This window comes from Rhincodon typus, chromosome 22 (assembly GCF_021869965.1).
Source record: "Rhincodon typus isolate 14 chromosome 22, sRhiTyp1.1, whole genome shotgun sequence".
NCBI lineage: Eukaryota > Metazoa > Chordata > Chondrichthyes > Orectolobiformes > Rhincodontidae > Rhincodon > Rhincodon typus.
This window is the reverse complement of record NC_063353.1, coordinates 31,884,390-31,898,738: the sequence shown is the minus strand read 5'-3', so window position 1 is coordinate 31,898,738 and position 14,349 is coordinate 31,884,390. Positions and strand designations below refer to the sequence as shown.

Here is a 14,349-nt window from a genome sequence, read left to right as displayed (position 1 = left end):
AGTGGAGGGGGAGGTTTGGTGATGTCAAAGAACAGACGAAATTGGGATTTTAGGATTAGAGGAAATTTAAAGAAGTGCTTGGGTGGATAAAGCAATTAAAAAAACAATCATTATTGGCTTTATAGCATGAGGTGTAGAATATAAAAGCCCATGCATGTGTACTTATAAAACTTCAGTATACTATAATTGGAGTACTGGAGTACACTTTTGGACTTGTGCGAGAAAGATGGAGAACATACCACCTTCTATGAAGTCAAGACATCCCAAAATCTTTTGTCAACAAAGTATTTTTTGAAGTGTAGTCAATATTGTGTTTATGAAAGTTGCCATGATGTGGAGGTGCCGGTGTTGGACTGAGGTGGTCAAGGTCAGAAGTCACACAACACCAGGCTAGAGTACTACAGGTTTATTTGAAATCACAAGCTTTTGTAGCGCTGCTTCTTCGTCAGGTGAAGTGAAGAAAAGCATACAGGCACAGAATTTACAGGCAGAGAGATCAATGGGCAGAGAGATCAAATGATCATACAAATCGCGTGAGTGGAGTGTCAAATAATAAGTCTCTGTAGGTGATCAAGTGTCAGACGGTGTGAGTAAAGTGTCAACAGCTGAATAGTAAGTGAAGGGGATGATCTATAATCCAATTATTTGAGGCAGAGAGATAATTACAAAAAATAAAAAAATAAGGTGGTGTGCTGGGGACAAACCGAATGACTGGAATAACATGATAGGTATAAGAGTCGCATGCCGAGGGTCTAACCAAAGTAACAAGTAATCCAAAACTGTACAAACTAATTAAGGTAGAGAGGTTACAACAAGTTATCAAGGTGATGGTGTTAAAACAGGACAGTGAGGAAGATTTTACAAATACAGAACAGTATGGTGGGGTCACATGTAGTGTGACATGAACTCAAGATCACGGTTGAGGCCTCTTCATGGGTACAGAATTTGACTATCAGTTTCTGCTTAGTGATTCTGTGTTGTTGTGTACCTCAAAGGCCACCTTGGACAACGCATACCTGAAAATCACAGGCTGAATGTCCTTCACTGCTGAAGTGTTCCCCAATTGGGAGGGAACATTGCTGTCTGGTGACTGTTGCGCACTGTCCATTCATTTGTTGCCGTAGCGAGAGCATGGCTTCACCAATATACCATGCCTCAGGGCATCCTTGCCTGTAGCATATGAGGTAAACAACATTGGCTGAATCACATGAGTGTTTGCCATGTATGTGGTGGGTGGTGTTCCCACGTGAGATGGTAGTATCCATTTCGATGATCTGATATGTCTTGCAGAGGTTGCCGTGGCAGGGTAGTGGGCCCTTCATCATCCAGTACTTCCCTGGAGCAGAGAAACTACGCCATGTTCTTCGCAGCCTTCAACATGTCATCGATGCTGACAAACATCTCGCCGAGATCATCCCTAGACCTCCACTTCTTGCCCTCAACCACCAAACCTTAAACAGAGCATCATTTGCAGCAGACTACCCAGCCTTCAGGACAACATTGACCACAACACCACACAATCCTGCCCACGGCAACCTCTGCAAGACATGCCTGATCATCGATATGGATACCACCATCACACATAGGAACACCACCCATTACATACACAGCAGATACTCATGTGACTCGGCCAATGTTGTCTATCTCATACACTGCAGGCAAGGAAGCCCAGAAGCATGGTATATTGGTGAGACCATACAGATGCTACGGCAAGGATGAATGGACATTGCACAACAATTGCCAAAGGGGATGAGCCCTCCCAGTCAAGGAACACTTCAACGGTCAAGGACATTCAGCCTGTGATCTTCAGGTAAGTGTCCTACAAGGCAGCCTTCGAGATACACAACAACAGAGAATCGCTGAGCAGAGACTGATAGCCAAGTTCCATACCCATGAAGATGGCTTCAACTGTGATCTTGGTTCATATTGTGCTACATGTAACCCCACCATACTGTTCTGTATTTGTAAGATCTGCCTTACTGTCCTGCTTTAACACCACTACCTTGATAACTTGTTACGATCTCTCTACCTTAATTAGTTTGTACAGTTTTGGATTACTTGTTACTTTGGTTAGACCCTCGGCATGCGACTCTTATTGTTATTCCAGTCATTTGGTTGGGCCCCAGCACACCACCTTATTTTTTATTTTTTGTAATTATCTCTCTGCCTCAAATAATTGGATTATAGATCATCCCCTTCACTTACTATTCAGCTGTTGACGCTTGACTCACACCGTCTGACATTTTTGATCACCTACAGAGACTTAGTATTTGACACTCCACTCACACCATCTGTATGATCTTTTGATCTCTCTGCCTGTAAATTCTGTGCCTGCGTGGTTTTCTTCACTTCATCCAACGAAGGGGCAGCACTCCAAAAGCTTGTGATTTCAAATAAACCTGGTGTCGTGTGACTTCTGACTGTATTTATGAAAGCTGGTAACTAATTTGCACACAGCAAGCTCCCACAAAAGCAATGGGATAGTGATATTTTTAAAATGTTTATTTAGGGATAAATTTGGTCAAGACATCACAAATATCTCCCCTGCTTTTCAAAATAGACCTACGGGACTTTCTATATTCACCTGACAATGCAGATGGGGTTCCAGTTTTGTGTCTGTGCAATAATAGCACATTTGACATGCAGCTGTCCCTCAGTGGTGCACTGGAATGCCAACCTTGGCTTTTATGCTAAAGTCCTGGAGTGAGACTTGAACTCACAATCTTTGATTCATGGATGCATCCAACTGTGGCATAGCTCATATCTACATAAGTGACAATTATAACAAAATAAAATAGTGCAGATGCTGGAAATTTAAAATAAAAACAGAACATACTGAAAATACTCTAGGTTTTTCCTCATAGATACTGTCAGACCTGCTGAATATTTCTGGAATTCTGTGATTTGTGTCATGAGCTTGCTGCCTAGAATACGTACAATTATACAATCACTAAAGACAGATCTCAAGAATTGGATTGGTTCTGTTTGACTGAAAAAAAAGGGGTTGAATTGATGAAGGTGTTTAAAGTTATGAACAGTTGTATGACAGGAGAGGTAGAAACTGACAGGTTCCCACTGATTGGGGAATCTTGAACGAGGAGATATACATATTAAGATTAAATCTTGGAGCTGCAGCAGGTAAGATAGGGAGAGACTTCTTACAAATAAAAGTCAATGATTGGAACAGAGACCATATTAATATTTAAGAACAGAGTGAGATATGTTTTTGAATGAAAGGGGATTAAAGGTCAGGCACATGAAATTGTGAGCACACGAAGACAGGATTTGGGAGTAGGCCAGTGCTTTTGTTCAGATAAACACCAACTAATTTATTTGTATTAATTGCATTTGAAGCACTTTTAGGGTGTTAAACTGAAAATACCAGTTTCATTTTTTAAAAAAAGAGAAGTGTGATTTAATTCTATTCGTGTGGAGTAAAAATGGAAATTTGAGACAAGAAGATTATTCAAGATGAGTGCTTATAGATGGGTTTTGTTATTATCAACTTGAAATTTGAGGGGCTTCCAAAGTTAACTGATTTGTCATGAGGAAGTTCCTTCTGGGTAAATAATATTTTCATTTTTAGTCTAACTGAATTATTCCATAGGAAGTTGTTACTTCCTTTTAAAAATTTGTTCTGTATTCAAAAAGTAAAAGGGTTTCAAGCAGCAAATCTCTGGTTTCCAATCCTTCAATCATCTAAGATTGCTGAGTTCCTCTAATTCTGTCCTCTTTCACACTCCGAATTTCCTTTGATTCATACAGCAGCCTCAGCCCTAAGCTGTGGAAATTTTCCCTAAATAATTTAAAATTAAAACCTACCACTTTGACAAGGCTTTTATTATGTGCCCTAACATCTCCTTATGTGATTCAGTGTCACAATTTCTTTGGTAATTGTCCTGAGAATCACTAGGGGATGTTTTACTGTGTTAAAAGTGTTATCAGTTCTGCAAGTGTGCACCCACACAAGTAATAAATAGGCTGCACACATGCAAAAGTCTTGGGGAAAACGATGATTAAAGGCATGCTATAAATGTAAGTGGTTGTTGTTGGAAATATTTGAGTAATATTGTGTCATTGTCTTCATTAGTTTAAAGTCAGACATTCCAAGGAGTTTACAATGATGGCCATGCAACCACGGAGGATTCGCTTGAAACCATGGCTTTTGGCACAGGTGGACAGTGGACAATATCCTGGGCTTCAGTGGCTGGATGACCAAAGAAAGCATTTTCAGATCCCATGGCGGCATGCTACCAGACATATCCCCACCCAGGATGATGAAAACACAATTTTCAAGGTGAAATGGATGATTCTAATGGCTTCTTGTTTGCTTTGTGCCAAACAATTTTGCTGTAAATTGTTCTCCTTCTTCCATCTATTTAATGAATCTACTCAGAGGAAGACTAATTTGGATATTACTCACTGGGCATGAAATCAGTGGATAGTATGTTATTGTTTATTTTATACTCATTGCCCTGGAGAAAGTAATGGAGAACTGCCTTGAACCTCTGCAGTCAATGGCATGTAGGTTAAAAAAAACATTAAATTCATCTGTTTGGACATGTTGTGACACAGCTCCATGGCCATTCCATCCTGGCACTTGAAGCTGCTCCTTCTGGCCCATAGATAGGGAAACTATCACTGCACCACAACATGCTTTCATGTTTCCTGTAGGTATATGCACTGCCGTTAAGGATTTTCAGCAACATCTTTAAAATAGACAATAAAATCTTTGCACATAACCAAAAGAACAAAATCATAACTAAAACTTTTTGCTTTCAATCTGGAACAGCTTCTGTGAACTCCTCTTTGGAAATAACCCACTCCCTTTTAACAATTCTTGTTGGTATTCCCAATTCTGCTGATACCATACCCAGCTTGTGAAACATGTTGGAGCTGTTTTGCTACATTTACAGTATTTTTTATATGTGCAAAGGAAATAATAAAGAAATTGCATTTCACAATCTTGATGTCCCAAAGTGCTTTACAGTCAAGGACTGGTTTTGAAGTATTGTCATTTTTGCAAGTTAGGAAAAGTAGTGGCCAAATGGCACAAAATAAGCGCCCACAAACAGCAGTGTGAGTAACTACATCAGCAGTTTAGGTAGTATTATTAGTGGATGAATAAATACCAGAACAACAGGGATGACTAATGGTGTTGTGGGCTTTCTTACACTTTCCTGAGAAAGCAGGCAGGATGTGTAACATCTCATCTGAAAGATGTTTTTTGTCTGGAGAACCAACATTGGTAGCCTGTGGTTAAAGTAAAATGCCACCAATCCACCATTCTACTCTTTTTAAATGAACAATAGAAGTTTGGACAGTTTTTGCGGGGACTGTAACAAAAGGTTGAAAGATCAACAGAAACTTATAACAGAAGTTTATCAAAATTCAATGAAAATACCACTACCAGCCTGATGATGTATCCAACCCCTGCAGGGTGTTCCTTTCTAATGATTTTAATTCAACCTGACCAGACATGTTATAACACAGCTCCAGGACTAGTAGGACTCGAGCCCAGACTCCTGACCCAGATGTAGGGACTCTACCACTGCACTACAAAATCCCTTCAGGTGCTTCTTTCTACTGTTTTAAAATTAGGTGACGGTTGCCCTTTCTATCTTTTAAACAATCAAAATCAGGTTAAAAAGTCCTGGATTGGGCACTGTAACAAAAATATAAATTAACAATTAGCGGAACCTTATAGAAGAGAATGGAATGGTCCTTTTTTCTCTCTTTTTTAACCTTTATGTTAACATAATTGGACTAAACAGTCCCTGATGGGGCACTGTAACAGAAATACAATTGAACAATTAATGGAAACTTATTAAAGGGAATGGAACGGTCCTCCATTCTAGATTGACTTCAAAGGCCTGTTTGATTAACAGTGGTAGAGGATGAATCACCTGTGAATCTGAATAAGAAGATGTAATTGTTTTAACAACAATATGTAGTTTATTGCATGATAGCAATAGGTACAGTTTACATTGTCAGGTAGACATGTTATGAAGACTATCAAGGGGAGACACATCTAGGACCATTGGGATCTGGAGTTGGACTCCTTAATTCTGCACCCAAGATTGTATAACACCATCAGATTTGGTGGAGTGTAATGTTTCCAATATTAATTATTTCAGAATCATTAATTTATACAACAGATGATGTTTCTGATAATACAGCACTCCCTCAGCACTACACTTAAGAATCAGCATCAAGTAGGTGCCAAAGTGTCTGGAGTGGCACTTGAACACATAACCTTCTGACTCAAAGCAACAACTTGGGTTTATATAGTGCCTTTAAGTGGGATAGCCTAATGGTAATAACAGACATTGAACTAAAGAAGGAGATTTTAATGGTGTGGGCTAAAAGCTTGATCAAAGAGAAGTTTTCCGGAGAAGTTTGGAGACAAGAGTTTTAACACACAACCTGCTGTCAGCTGTGGCTCTATTTGTTTTATATTCCATTTTGTCATAATGTTCTTTCTAAAACTAGGCTTGGGCAGTGGAGACAGGCAAATACCATCAAGGAGTTGATGGGCCAGATCCAGCAAAATGGAAAGCAAACCTCCGCTGTGCCCTCAACAAGAGCCGGGAGTTTAAACTGATTTATGATGGCACTAAGGAGACCCCCATGCAGCCATATAAGATCTACCAAGTGTGTGACCTTCAGCAGTCCAATGGAGGAAATGTCACTCCAGGTACAAGCTGCAGAAAATCCTTCAATCCCTCTCAGGTCTTCCTTCCCTCTTCTTTCCCTTTTTGCTTTATTCTGCCTTGAAACCTAAAACAAATGTCAAACTCATTTGCATGATCTTTCTTCATTCCCCTCCCCAACATTAGTGCAAAGGTTTATAATGGTGATGTGTAATTATTGATACTGGATCAGCAACTTAGAGATGATGGACTCAAGATTCTACCATGACAGATGGTAATGGTAATGGTGAGTTCAGTAAATGTTGTTAGTAGTGGGCTTCAGGCAGAAAATAAGTGGAAGCTGCCATATTATTGCAAAATCCAACTGCTTCCTTAGCCGGCCAGTAACATCCAATCCAGTCTCTATATGGCTCCAGTTCCACATTTTAAATTTGACTCTCAATTGCACTAGGTCTGCGAGGCAATAAATTTCTACCTCATCAGTGCCTCTCTTATCCAAAAAGAAAATTGAGTTGGATATATTTCCACCTTTGCAGCAGATTGTTTGCCTTGTGTCAAACGCACCTAGTTTACATTCCATTCAAAAATTCATAGAATAAAGATCAGCCCATCTCCAGTCCAGTATAGGGGAGGTAACAGCCTAGTAGTATTATCACTGGACGTTAATCCAGAGACCCAGCTAATGTTCTGCAGACCTGAGTTTGAATCCAAGGAGATGGTGGAATTTGAATTCAGTAAAAAATCTGGAATTAATTGAAATTAAATTAATCTGAATCATTGTCAGGAAAAATGCATCTGTCTCACTGATGCCCTTTAGGGAAGGAAACTGCTAGCCTATATGTGACTCCTCTTAACTGCCCTCTTGGCAGTTGGGGATGGGCTATAAATCATCCTTCATCCTGTGAAAAATTGCAAGTACAAATTGAAAGAGAGAAATTCAGGACTGCTATTCAGAAGCACACTGAGTAATTCATCACTGAGTGTGAGGTGTGGGTATAGAAAGAGAATCCTGCAATTATCAGGGCATTTGGACATTGCCCTGGGGAGATTGTCGGTTTTAAATGGAAGAGCGTTCTCCATCATTCTATATATCTACGTAACATGGCCAATCTCTACAAGGTAGTGACTGATACAGCAACCTGAAAATTTAACATCAAAAACACTAAAGCTGTCCTCAGTGGCTAAAAAAATCTGCTGTGAATACTCAGATGCCTTTCCCCTGTCTCTGGGGCTCTCAACCAGATGGGTGATACTCTCCATCCCTGTGGGATCTTCACACTGTCTCTTTCTTTCCTCCACCCTAATTACCACCCCTCTCCATCTCTCTAGTTTGTTTTGTGCTATCAGCAAATCATAAATTTCAGTATCCCAAGTGTCGAATGACCTGATGCACAATACAATGCTCTGCTATTTTCAAAAGCCTTGTTGGTGTTCCCTGTTGAAAATTTTTCATTGAATCACATAACACAGTACAAGAGAAGGCCATTCATCCCATCAAGTTTGTATCAATTTTTGAAAGATCTATCTATTTAGTCCCACTTACATGCTCTTTCCTCATTGACCTGTAAATTTTTACTTGTAAAGAAAGAATTTACAAGTTCCTTTTAAAAGATAACATTAAAATGTGTTTCCACCACCCTTACAAACAATACATAATTACAACTTATGAAAATTTATTTTACACCTCCAGGTCTCCTGTAGATTAGAAACCTGCATCATTTCCCTGTAGGAGAGTTGATGGCCTAGTGGTATTATCACTGGACTGTTAACCCAGAGACCCATATAACATTCTGCCCTTTAGGGAAGGAAACTGCCATCCTTACCTGGTCTGGCCTACATGTGACTCCAGACCCACAGCAATGTGGTTGACTCTCAACTGCTGTCTGGGTAATTAGAGATGGGTAATAAATGCTGCCTAGCCAGTGATGCCCTAATCCCATAAATGAATAAAGGAATAAAAAAATTTAATGCTTGCATTGAGTTATGGGCAAGTGTTATAGTATCAGCCTATGGAGATGAAGGTTGTACCATATTTGTCTTCCTGGAATTGAAAAACTAATATAGACAAAAGTGAACCTTTTTTTGGGTGGAGTAGAAGGGAAAGGCAAACTATAAATGCTGGAAGTACGTGGCAGGTTATGGCAAGAAAGACTGCTAACCATTTTGAATTTGACCATTTATCAGAACTCAGATTCTTTCCAGGGATCTGGAAAGAATCAATCCATTGTTCCTTTAATTATTATCTGATGTGTCTTTTTTCTTTCCTTCAGAGACTATTGACTATGAAGTGGATGATGAGGAAGAGGTAAATGTATCAATAATTTTAACTAGTCTCTTAAAGCGCCAGCTCAAGTATGAAGGCCAAAGAGTCTCCTTCTGTGCTGTAACATTTTGTTATTGCATGCCCAGCTATCTGGAACTAATATTCTATTGACTCCAGCCTTGCAATTTGAAACACTGACTTTCCTACATCTGAGACCTCTGGACATGAAGTTCTTTCTAAGTTTGACAGGATCCAGCTATGCGATTGAAAATAAACCCATTACAGAAATGGCTTCAAATTTGAAGCTAAAAGGATTAAGTAATTCAGACAGGACTCCAAATCTTGTCTTGTATTCCCTTGAGTTAAAAGGTCAAGAGGTGTTTAAAATGATCAAGGGATCAAATAGTCTAAATACAGAAGAATGATTTGCTCTGGCCGGAGACATGAAGTGAATGGGACCCAACTTGAAGAATATAGCCATTCAGAGGTGAAATTAGGAAACCTTTCACCAAAAGGTGGAAGTCTAGAACTCTATCCTAAGACTTTAGTTGCTAGGAGTCAATTGGAGCTTTCAAGATGTGATTGATAAGTTACTGTTTGATAAGTATATAAGGGACGTCGAGCAAAGGCAGGCGAATGTAGACGAGTTACAGGTCAGTCATGATTTAATAGAATGTTGGAACAGGCTTGAGGGATAAATGACTTCCTCCTGTTCCTACAACATTATCTTGATCCTGTTCCTAGGTTAAAGACACTGAGGCCAATTGTATACCCCACCCGAGACCAGTCTTACACATCAGGAATAGAAACTGGGATCTTGCTGATAAGTATTACCCAGATCACCTCAGGCTGCACCTGCCCAATGAGCCAGGGATACTGCTAATTATTAACTTGGTGTAATTTGCAATGTCTTTTTTTTTGACAAGTAATGTTTCATAATGTCTTAGCAAACCTCTACTCAGTGACTGATTTGTTTCTTTTATTTTTGTAGCAACAGCTCCAAGTTTTGTTTCCATCAATGACCTTGGAAGGTGAGAATGGGCTTCACAATTATTTTGTGGTTTTTGGCAGGGGATTTGGGACAGTGAGTTATTTAGGATGAGATAAAGTTACTTCTTCTTAGGCATTTCCTCTGAATCAGGAACTCATGTTCAATGGGCTTTCAGATAGCCAATAAATGCAATTCATGATCTGCCACAAGTGGGAGCTGACAGGTGCTTGCAGTATGGGTGGTTGAGTTGCTGGGTGGTTTGTGCACTCCCCAAATGGTTCATCACTGGCCAGGGACTCTTATGAGTTGGGAGGGGAGGGTTGTTTGACCCCTTCAGTAATACTTTGAGGACATTGCTAAAGTGTTTCCGTGATTCTTCGCAGAGTCTCCTCTTGCAAGATTGCAAATGCAACAGTTGCTTCAGGAGTCTGGGGTGTCAGAACTTGGCTTGGTCCTTGAATATGGTCACAATCACAGTGTCTCTGATTTTCCCCAATGCACTCCATTTTCCCAGATGAGGGAAATGAGGTCATGCAGTTATGCCAGGAATCTATCTCTGTCATGTTGTAGTTTTCAGCAGGGATTCCATCAGCTCCAGAAACCCTTCCTGGCAAACACTAAAACCAGTGCCTGACCCAGTGTTTTACTGTGCTTTATTTTGTCTTTAAGGACAATATTTTCATTTTATTTTTCCTCTCTTTTTGATTTGTGCCAGATAATGCTAGCCTACCACCGTACCCAGCGCAGACTTGGTCGAAACAGGAAATTACAGTGCCTGATTCCTGCATGAATGGAAGACTTGCTAACCCGACACTCCCGCAAGGGGACCTTTCCCATGCAAATCTAGATCACAGTGAACTCTCTCAGCCCAACCTTACTCATGGAGGCCTCATTCAACCGAATGTCCCTCCAGTCACTCAAGAAACTTTTAATCCACTCCCACCACAGCAAGTGGACCAGTTCCCCTCAATGACCACATCTGAAATGTTTATCAACTCTCTGCCGTGTAAGTTACTATTTCTTCTTCTTGGCTTCCTCCTGCATGACGTGAGAAATGTTGGCAGTTTGCATTCGGGAGATGTGTTGACTTCATAAAGTATCAAAAATTGGTTATTTAAAACATTTAGAATAGAATTTTGACTTGTGCATTAGTACTAGATAGGTATTATGCAATATACACTCTATTTGTGATTCAGTTCTGTTGAAGGAATTGGATCTAAATATCCAGAAGGTAAAAGAACTAGTCGTTCACACAACCCATCTGTGTGGGGATGGGAATAAAACATTATGCTAATAGGATGGAAAAAGGTCTATGTGTAGCACAAATATCACCATAGGCCAGTTGAGCCAAATAGCCAGTTTCTGCGCCATATATTTGATCTCATTGTATTAGGCCTGGAATGAATTTGTTAAGCTGTGTGGGGATGGAGTTTGTTTGCATCACAGCTGAGTTTCATTCTGCCTTCGCTGAAGAACTGTACAAGTGATTTGCCAGGAGCAATTAAAATCTTGGGATATTTAAACTCTCCTCCATTTTAAAATGAAATGACATAGTTTGTTTTATCATCGTGTCCCAAAACACTGCCGTAGCAGTTTTTATACAGTGAAGTCACTGATGTAATGTAGGAAATGCAGTAACCAACTTGCACACAGTAGGCTCCCAGAAATTACAGCAAGATAAATGACCAGATAATCTGTTTCTTTGGTGATTTGGGTTGATAGACAAATTCTGATCTTTGTGCTGTGCTTTGAAATAGTGTCACAAAATCTCTTAATATCTTATCTGAAAGTCAGCACCTCTAATTGTGCAGCTTTCCCCATAGCTGGAGTCAGACTTGAATATACTCTGACTCGGAGAACAAGAATGGACAAAACTACGGCTAACACTGCATAACGTTTGCTTGCTGTAACACCTGTAGCATGAGCCTCATAAGCACCATCTGTGTCATCCTTTTCACATACTGCAGTATTTACAGTACAAATACAGGTCTTCTGTCGCAACTGTCTGCGTTTATGTTCCACACAAGACTCCTCCCATTCCTTTTTACCATCTCTAGCTTCTCTACCATTTTCCTTCCTGTGGTTATCTAGTTTTTCTTTAAATGCATCTGTGTTATTTGTGTTAATTACTCTTTATGGTAGTGTGTTCGACAGTTTTTTAACGATCTTGGGCAAAGATTGTTCTCCTGAATTCTCCATTAGATTCAATAGTGACCACATGATATTTATGACCACTAAAGTGTTCTGTTGTCCAAGTGGAAACATTTCCACAGCTACTTTATCAAACTGTCCCATAAACTTAAAAACTTCCATCAGTTAACCCAACAGCCTTCTCTCAAGAAAGAGCCCAGCCTGTTCAATTTTTCCAGGTAGATGTAACCTCTCAGTTCTGGTGACATTAATGTTCTTTACACCTTCTCCAGTGTTTCTATATTTTTATAATTTAGAGACCAGAACTATTTACAATACACCAAATGCGGTCTAACCAAGGTTCTGTCTCTTCCTATGGGGCAGTGACTGACCTGGATGTGAAGTTCCAATACCGGGGCAAACAGATGGGATCGTTGATCACTGTCAGCAACCCTCATGGCTGCCGTCTGTACTATGGCGACCTAGGCCCTATCCCAGACCAAGTGGAGCTCTTTGGACCCATTACCTTGGAACAGGTCCGTTTCCCCAGCACGGACCAGGTCTCTCATGAGAAGCAGCGATACTACACCAATCACTTGCTGGATGTCATGGACCGGGGTCTCATCCTGGAGATCCATGGGCAGGATATTTATGCTATCCGCCTGTGCCAGTGTAAGGTGTACTGGTCTGGGCCCTGCGCTATTGGAGCACCAGGACCCAATCCCCTTGAGAGGGAGAAGAAGATCAAACTCTTCAGTTTGGAAAACTTCCTCAGTGGTGAGTTGGTTCATTTTTTAAAAATTTGTTTATTTTCTTTTGTTTTGTCTGTTTGAAACAAGGTCAGGGATGTAAAGTGGGAAAGGAATACTTCCCATTTTGGGTGCTCAGTATCTACATAAACCTTTCCCAGCTCGGGTATAATGTGATTAAATACAATGTAAAGGTCACTGTCATTCATTCAAATAACTTGCTTTAGCCCCAATCTCAAAAGAATGTTCTCAAACAGAACAAGGAATACAGCACCTCTAATAACATCAGGATATCTCGGACGGCTTTACAGCCAATAAAGTTGTTATCTTAAAATGTAGTCACTATCATAATAAAGAAAACACTACAACCAAATTGATCATAGCAAGGTCACACGAACAGCAATATGACATTAACAAGATTTTGGTGACTGTGGTGGTTGAGAGATAAGCATTGGCCAGATACTGGAGATTAGTGCCATGGGATGTACTTTTTATTTTCATCTGGACGGATCAGCAGACAGATTTAATACTTTTTTGAAAAGGTGGCAATAACGTGCATTTATATAGTACCTTTAACATAAAAAAATCCCACAGTATGCCATAGATGAGAATTCTAGATCTAAAGGCAAGGCAGCCTAATGCATATCCATTAACGGTGGAGCAAAGGAAACTGGTGAAGAGTAGAAATCTAGGAGGATTTTAGGGCTGGAGGAATTTACAGAGATAGGATGTAGCAATGTCATGGAAAGATTTGAAAACTGGGATGGAAGTTTCAAAGTTAAGTTGCTCCTTCATATATGCATGGGAGTGCCTGCACAGATTTTGTGATCAAGATTTTAGATTAGGACTTAAACCCATAACCTTCTGACAATGAAATATATGGTCCCCAAGGATCTGGCCATTGTGCTGCAACAACTTTTTATCAATGTTGTTTATCATAAACGACATTGTACATGATTATGCTAAGGATAAGCTATGTTTCCTCTTCCTCCTTCTCCTCCTCTTGAATTGTCTTATGAGCTACCTGCAGCCTTCAGCATGGTTGGTCATGTCATCTTCTTCCAAATCTCTCATCCAGATCCATTCTTATTTTCCTAATCATAGCCAGAGTGTCATTTGCAATGGTTTCTCTTCTTGTTCCTACATCTTTACCTCTGGCATCTCCCAAGGATCTATCTTGCAATCAGTCCAGCAACACCTCTGCACCTGCTGACCTACATTACCTTCTGTTTAAGCAGCATTTGGATTTTAACATTTTCAACTTTTTTTTTTCAGTGGTTCCTTCCAGGCCCTCCAGGATAGCTACATCAGTTTCTTTAGCATCCTCTATTTTAATTGCTACATGATTGGCAGCTGCAAGTTCAACTTCCTAGGTCATAGCGCCGGAATTCCCTCCCTAAACCTCTCTACCTCTCTTACCTCCTTTAAGACAATCTCTTTAACCATGTTTGTGACTCTCTTACTCCAATATCGCCTTACAGGGTTCAATGTCAAATTCTGTTTTACAGTAGTCCTATGAAGTGTCTTGGAGTGGATTATTCAGTTAAAGGTATTATGTAAATC

At 40.0% G+C, this 14,349-nt stretch overlaps 1 protein-coding gene across 2 annotated transcripts in view; it reads left to right on the top strand.

The window, feature by feature from the left end:
- Window positions 1–14,326, top strand: part of LOC109914078 (interferon regulatory factor 6-like) — a 34,462-nt gene extending 20,136 nt beyond the window's left edge. Inside the window, exons 2-8 of one of the 2 annotated variants that reach the window (XM_048610166.1) lie at window positions 1,659–1,810; window positions 4,091–4,297; window positions 6,493–6,697; window positions 8,924–8,958; window positions 9,908–9,947; window positions 10,623–10,913; window positions 12,422–14,326. In XM_048610166.1, coding sequence (XP_048466123.1) covers window positions 4,121–4,297; window positions 6,493–6,697; window positions 8,924–8,958; window positions 9,908–9,947; window positions 10,623–10,913; window positions 12,422–12,870 — 1,197 coding nt within the window. In that variant the 5' untranslated portion in view covers window positions 1,659–1,810; window positions 4,091–4,120 and the 3' untranslated portion in view covers window positions 12,871–14,326. The remainder of the gene's footprint in view (window positions 1–1,658; window positions 1,811–4,090; window positions 4,298–6,492; window positions 6,698–8,923; window positions 8,959–9,907; window positions 9,948–10,622; window positions 10,914–12,421) is intronic. The other variant, XM_048610165.1, reaches the window with a different exon arrangement.
- Window positions 14,327–14,349: the final 23 nt, after the last annotated feature.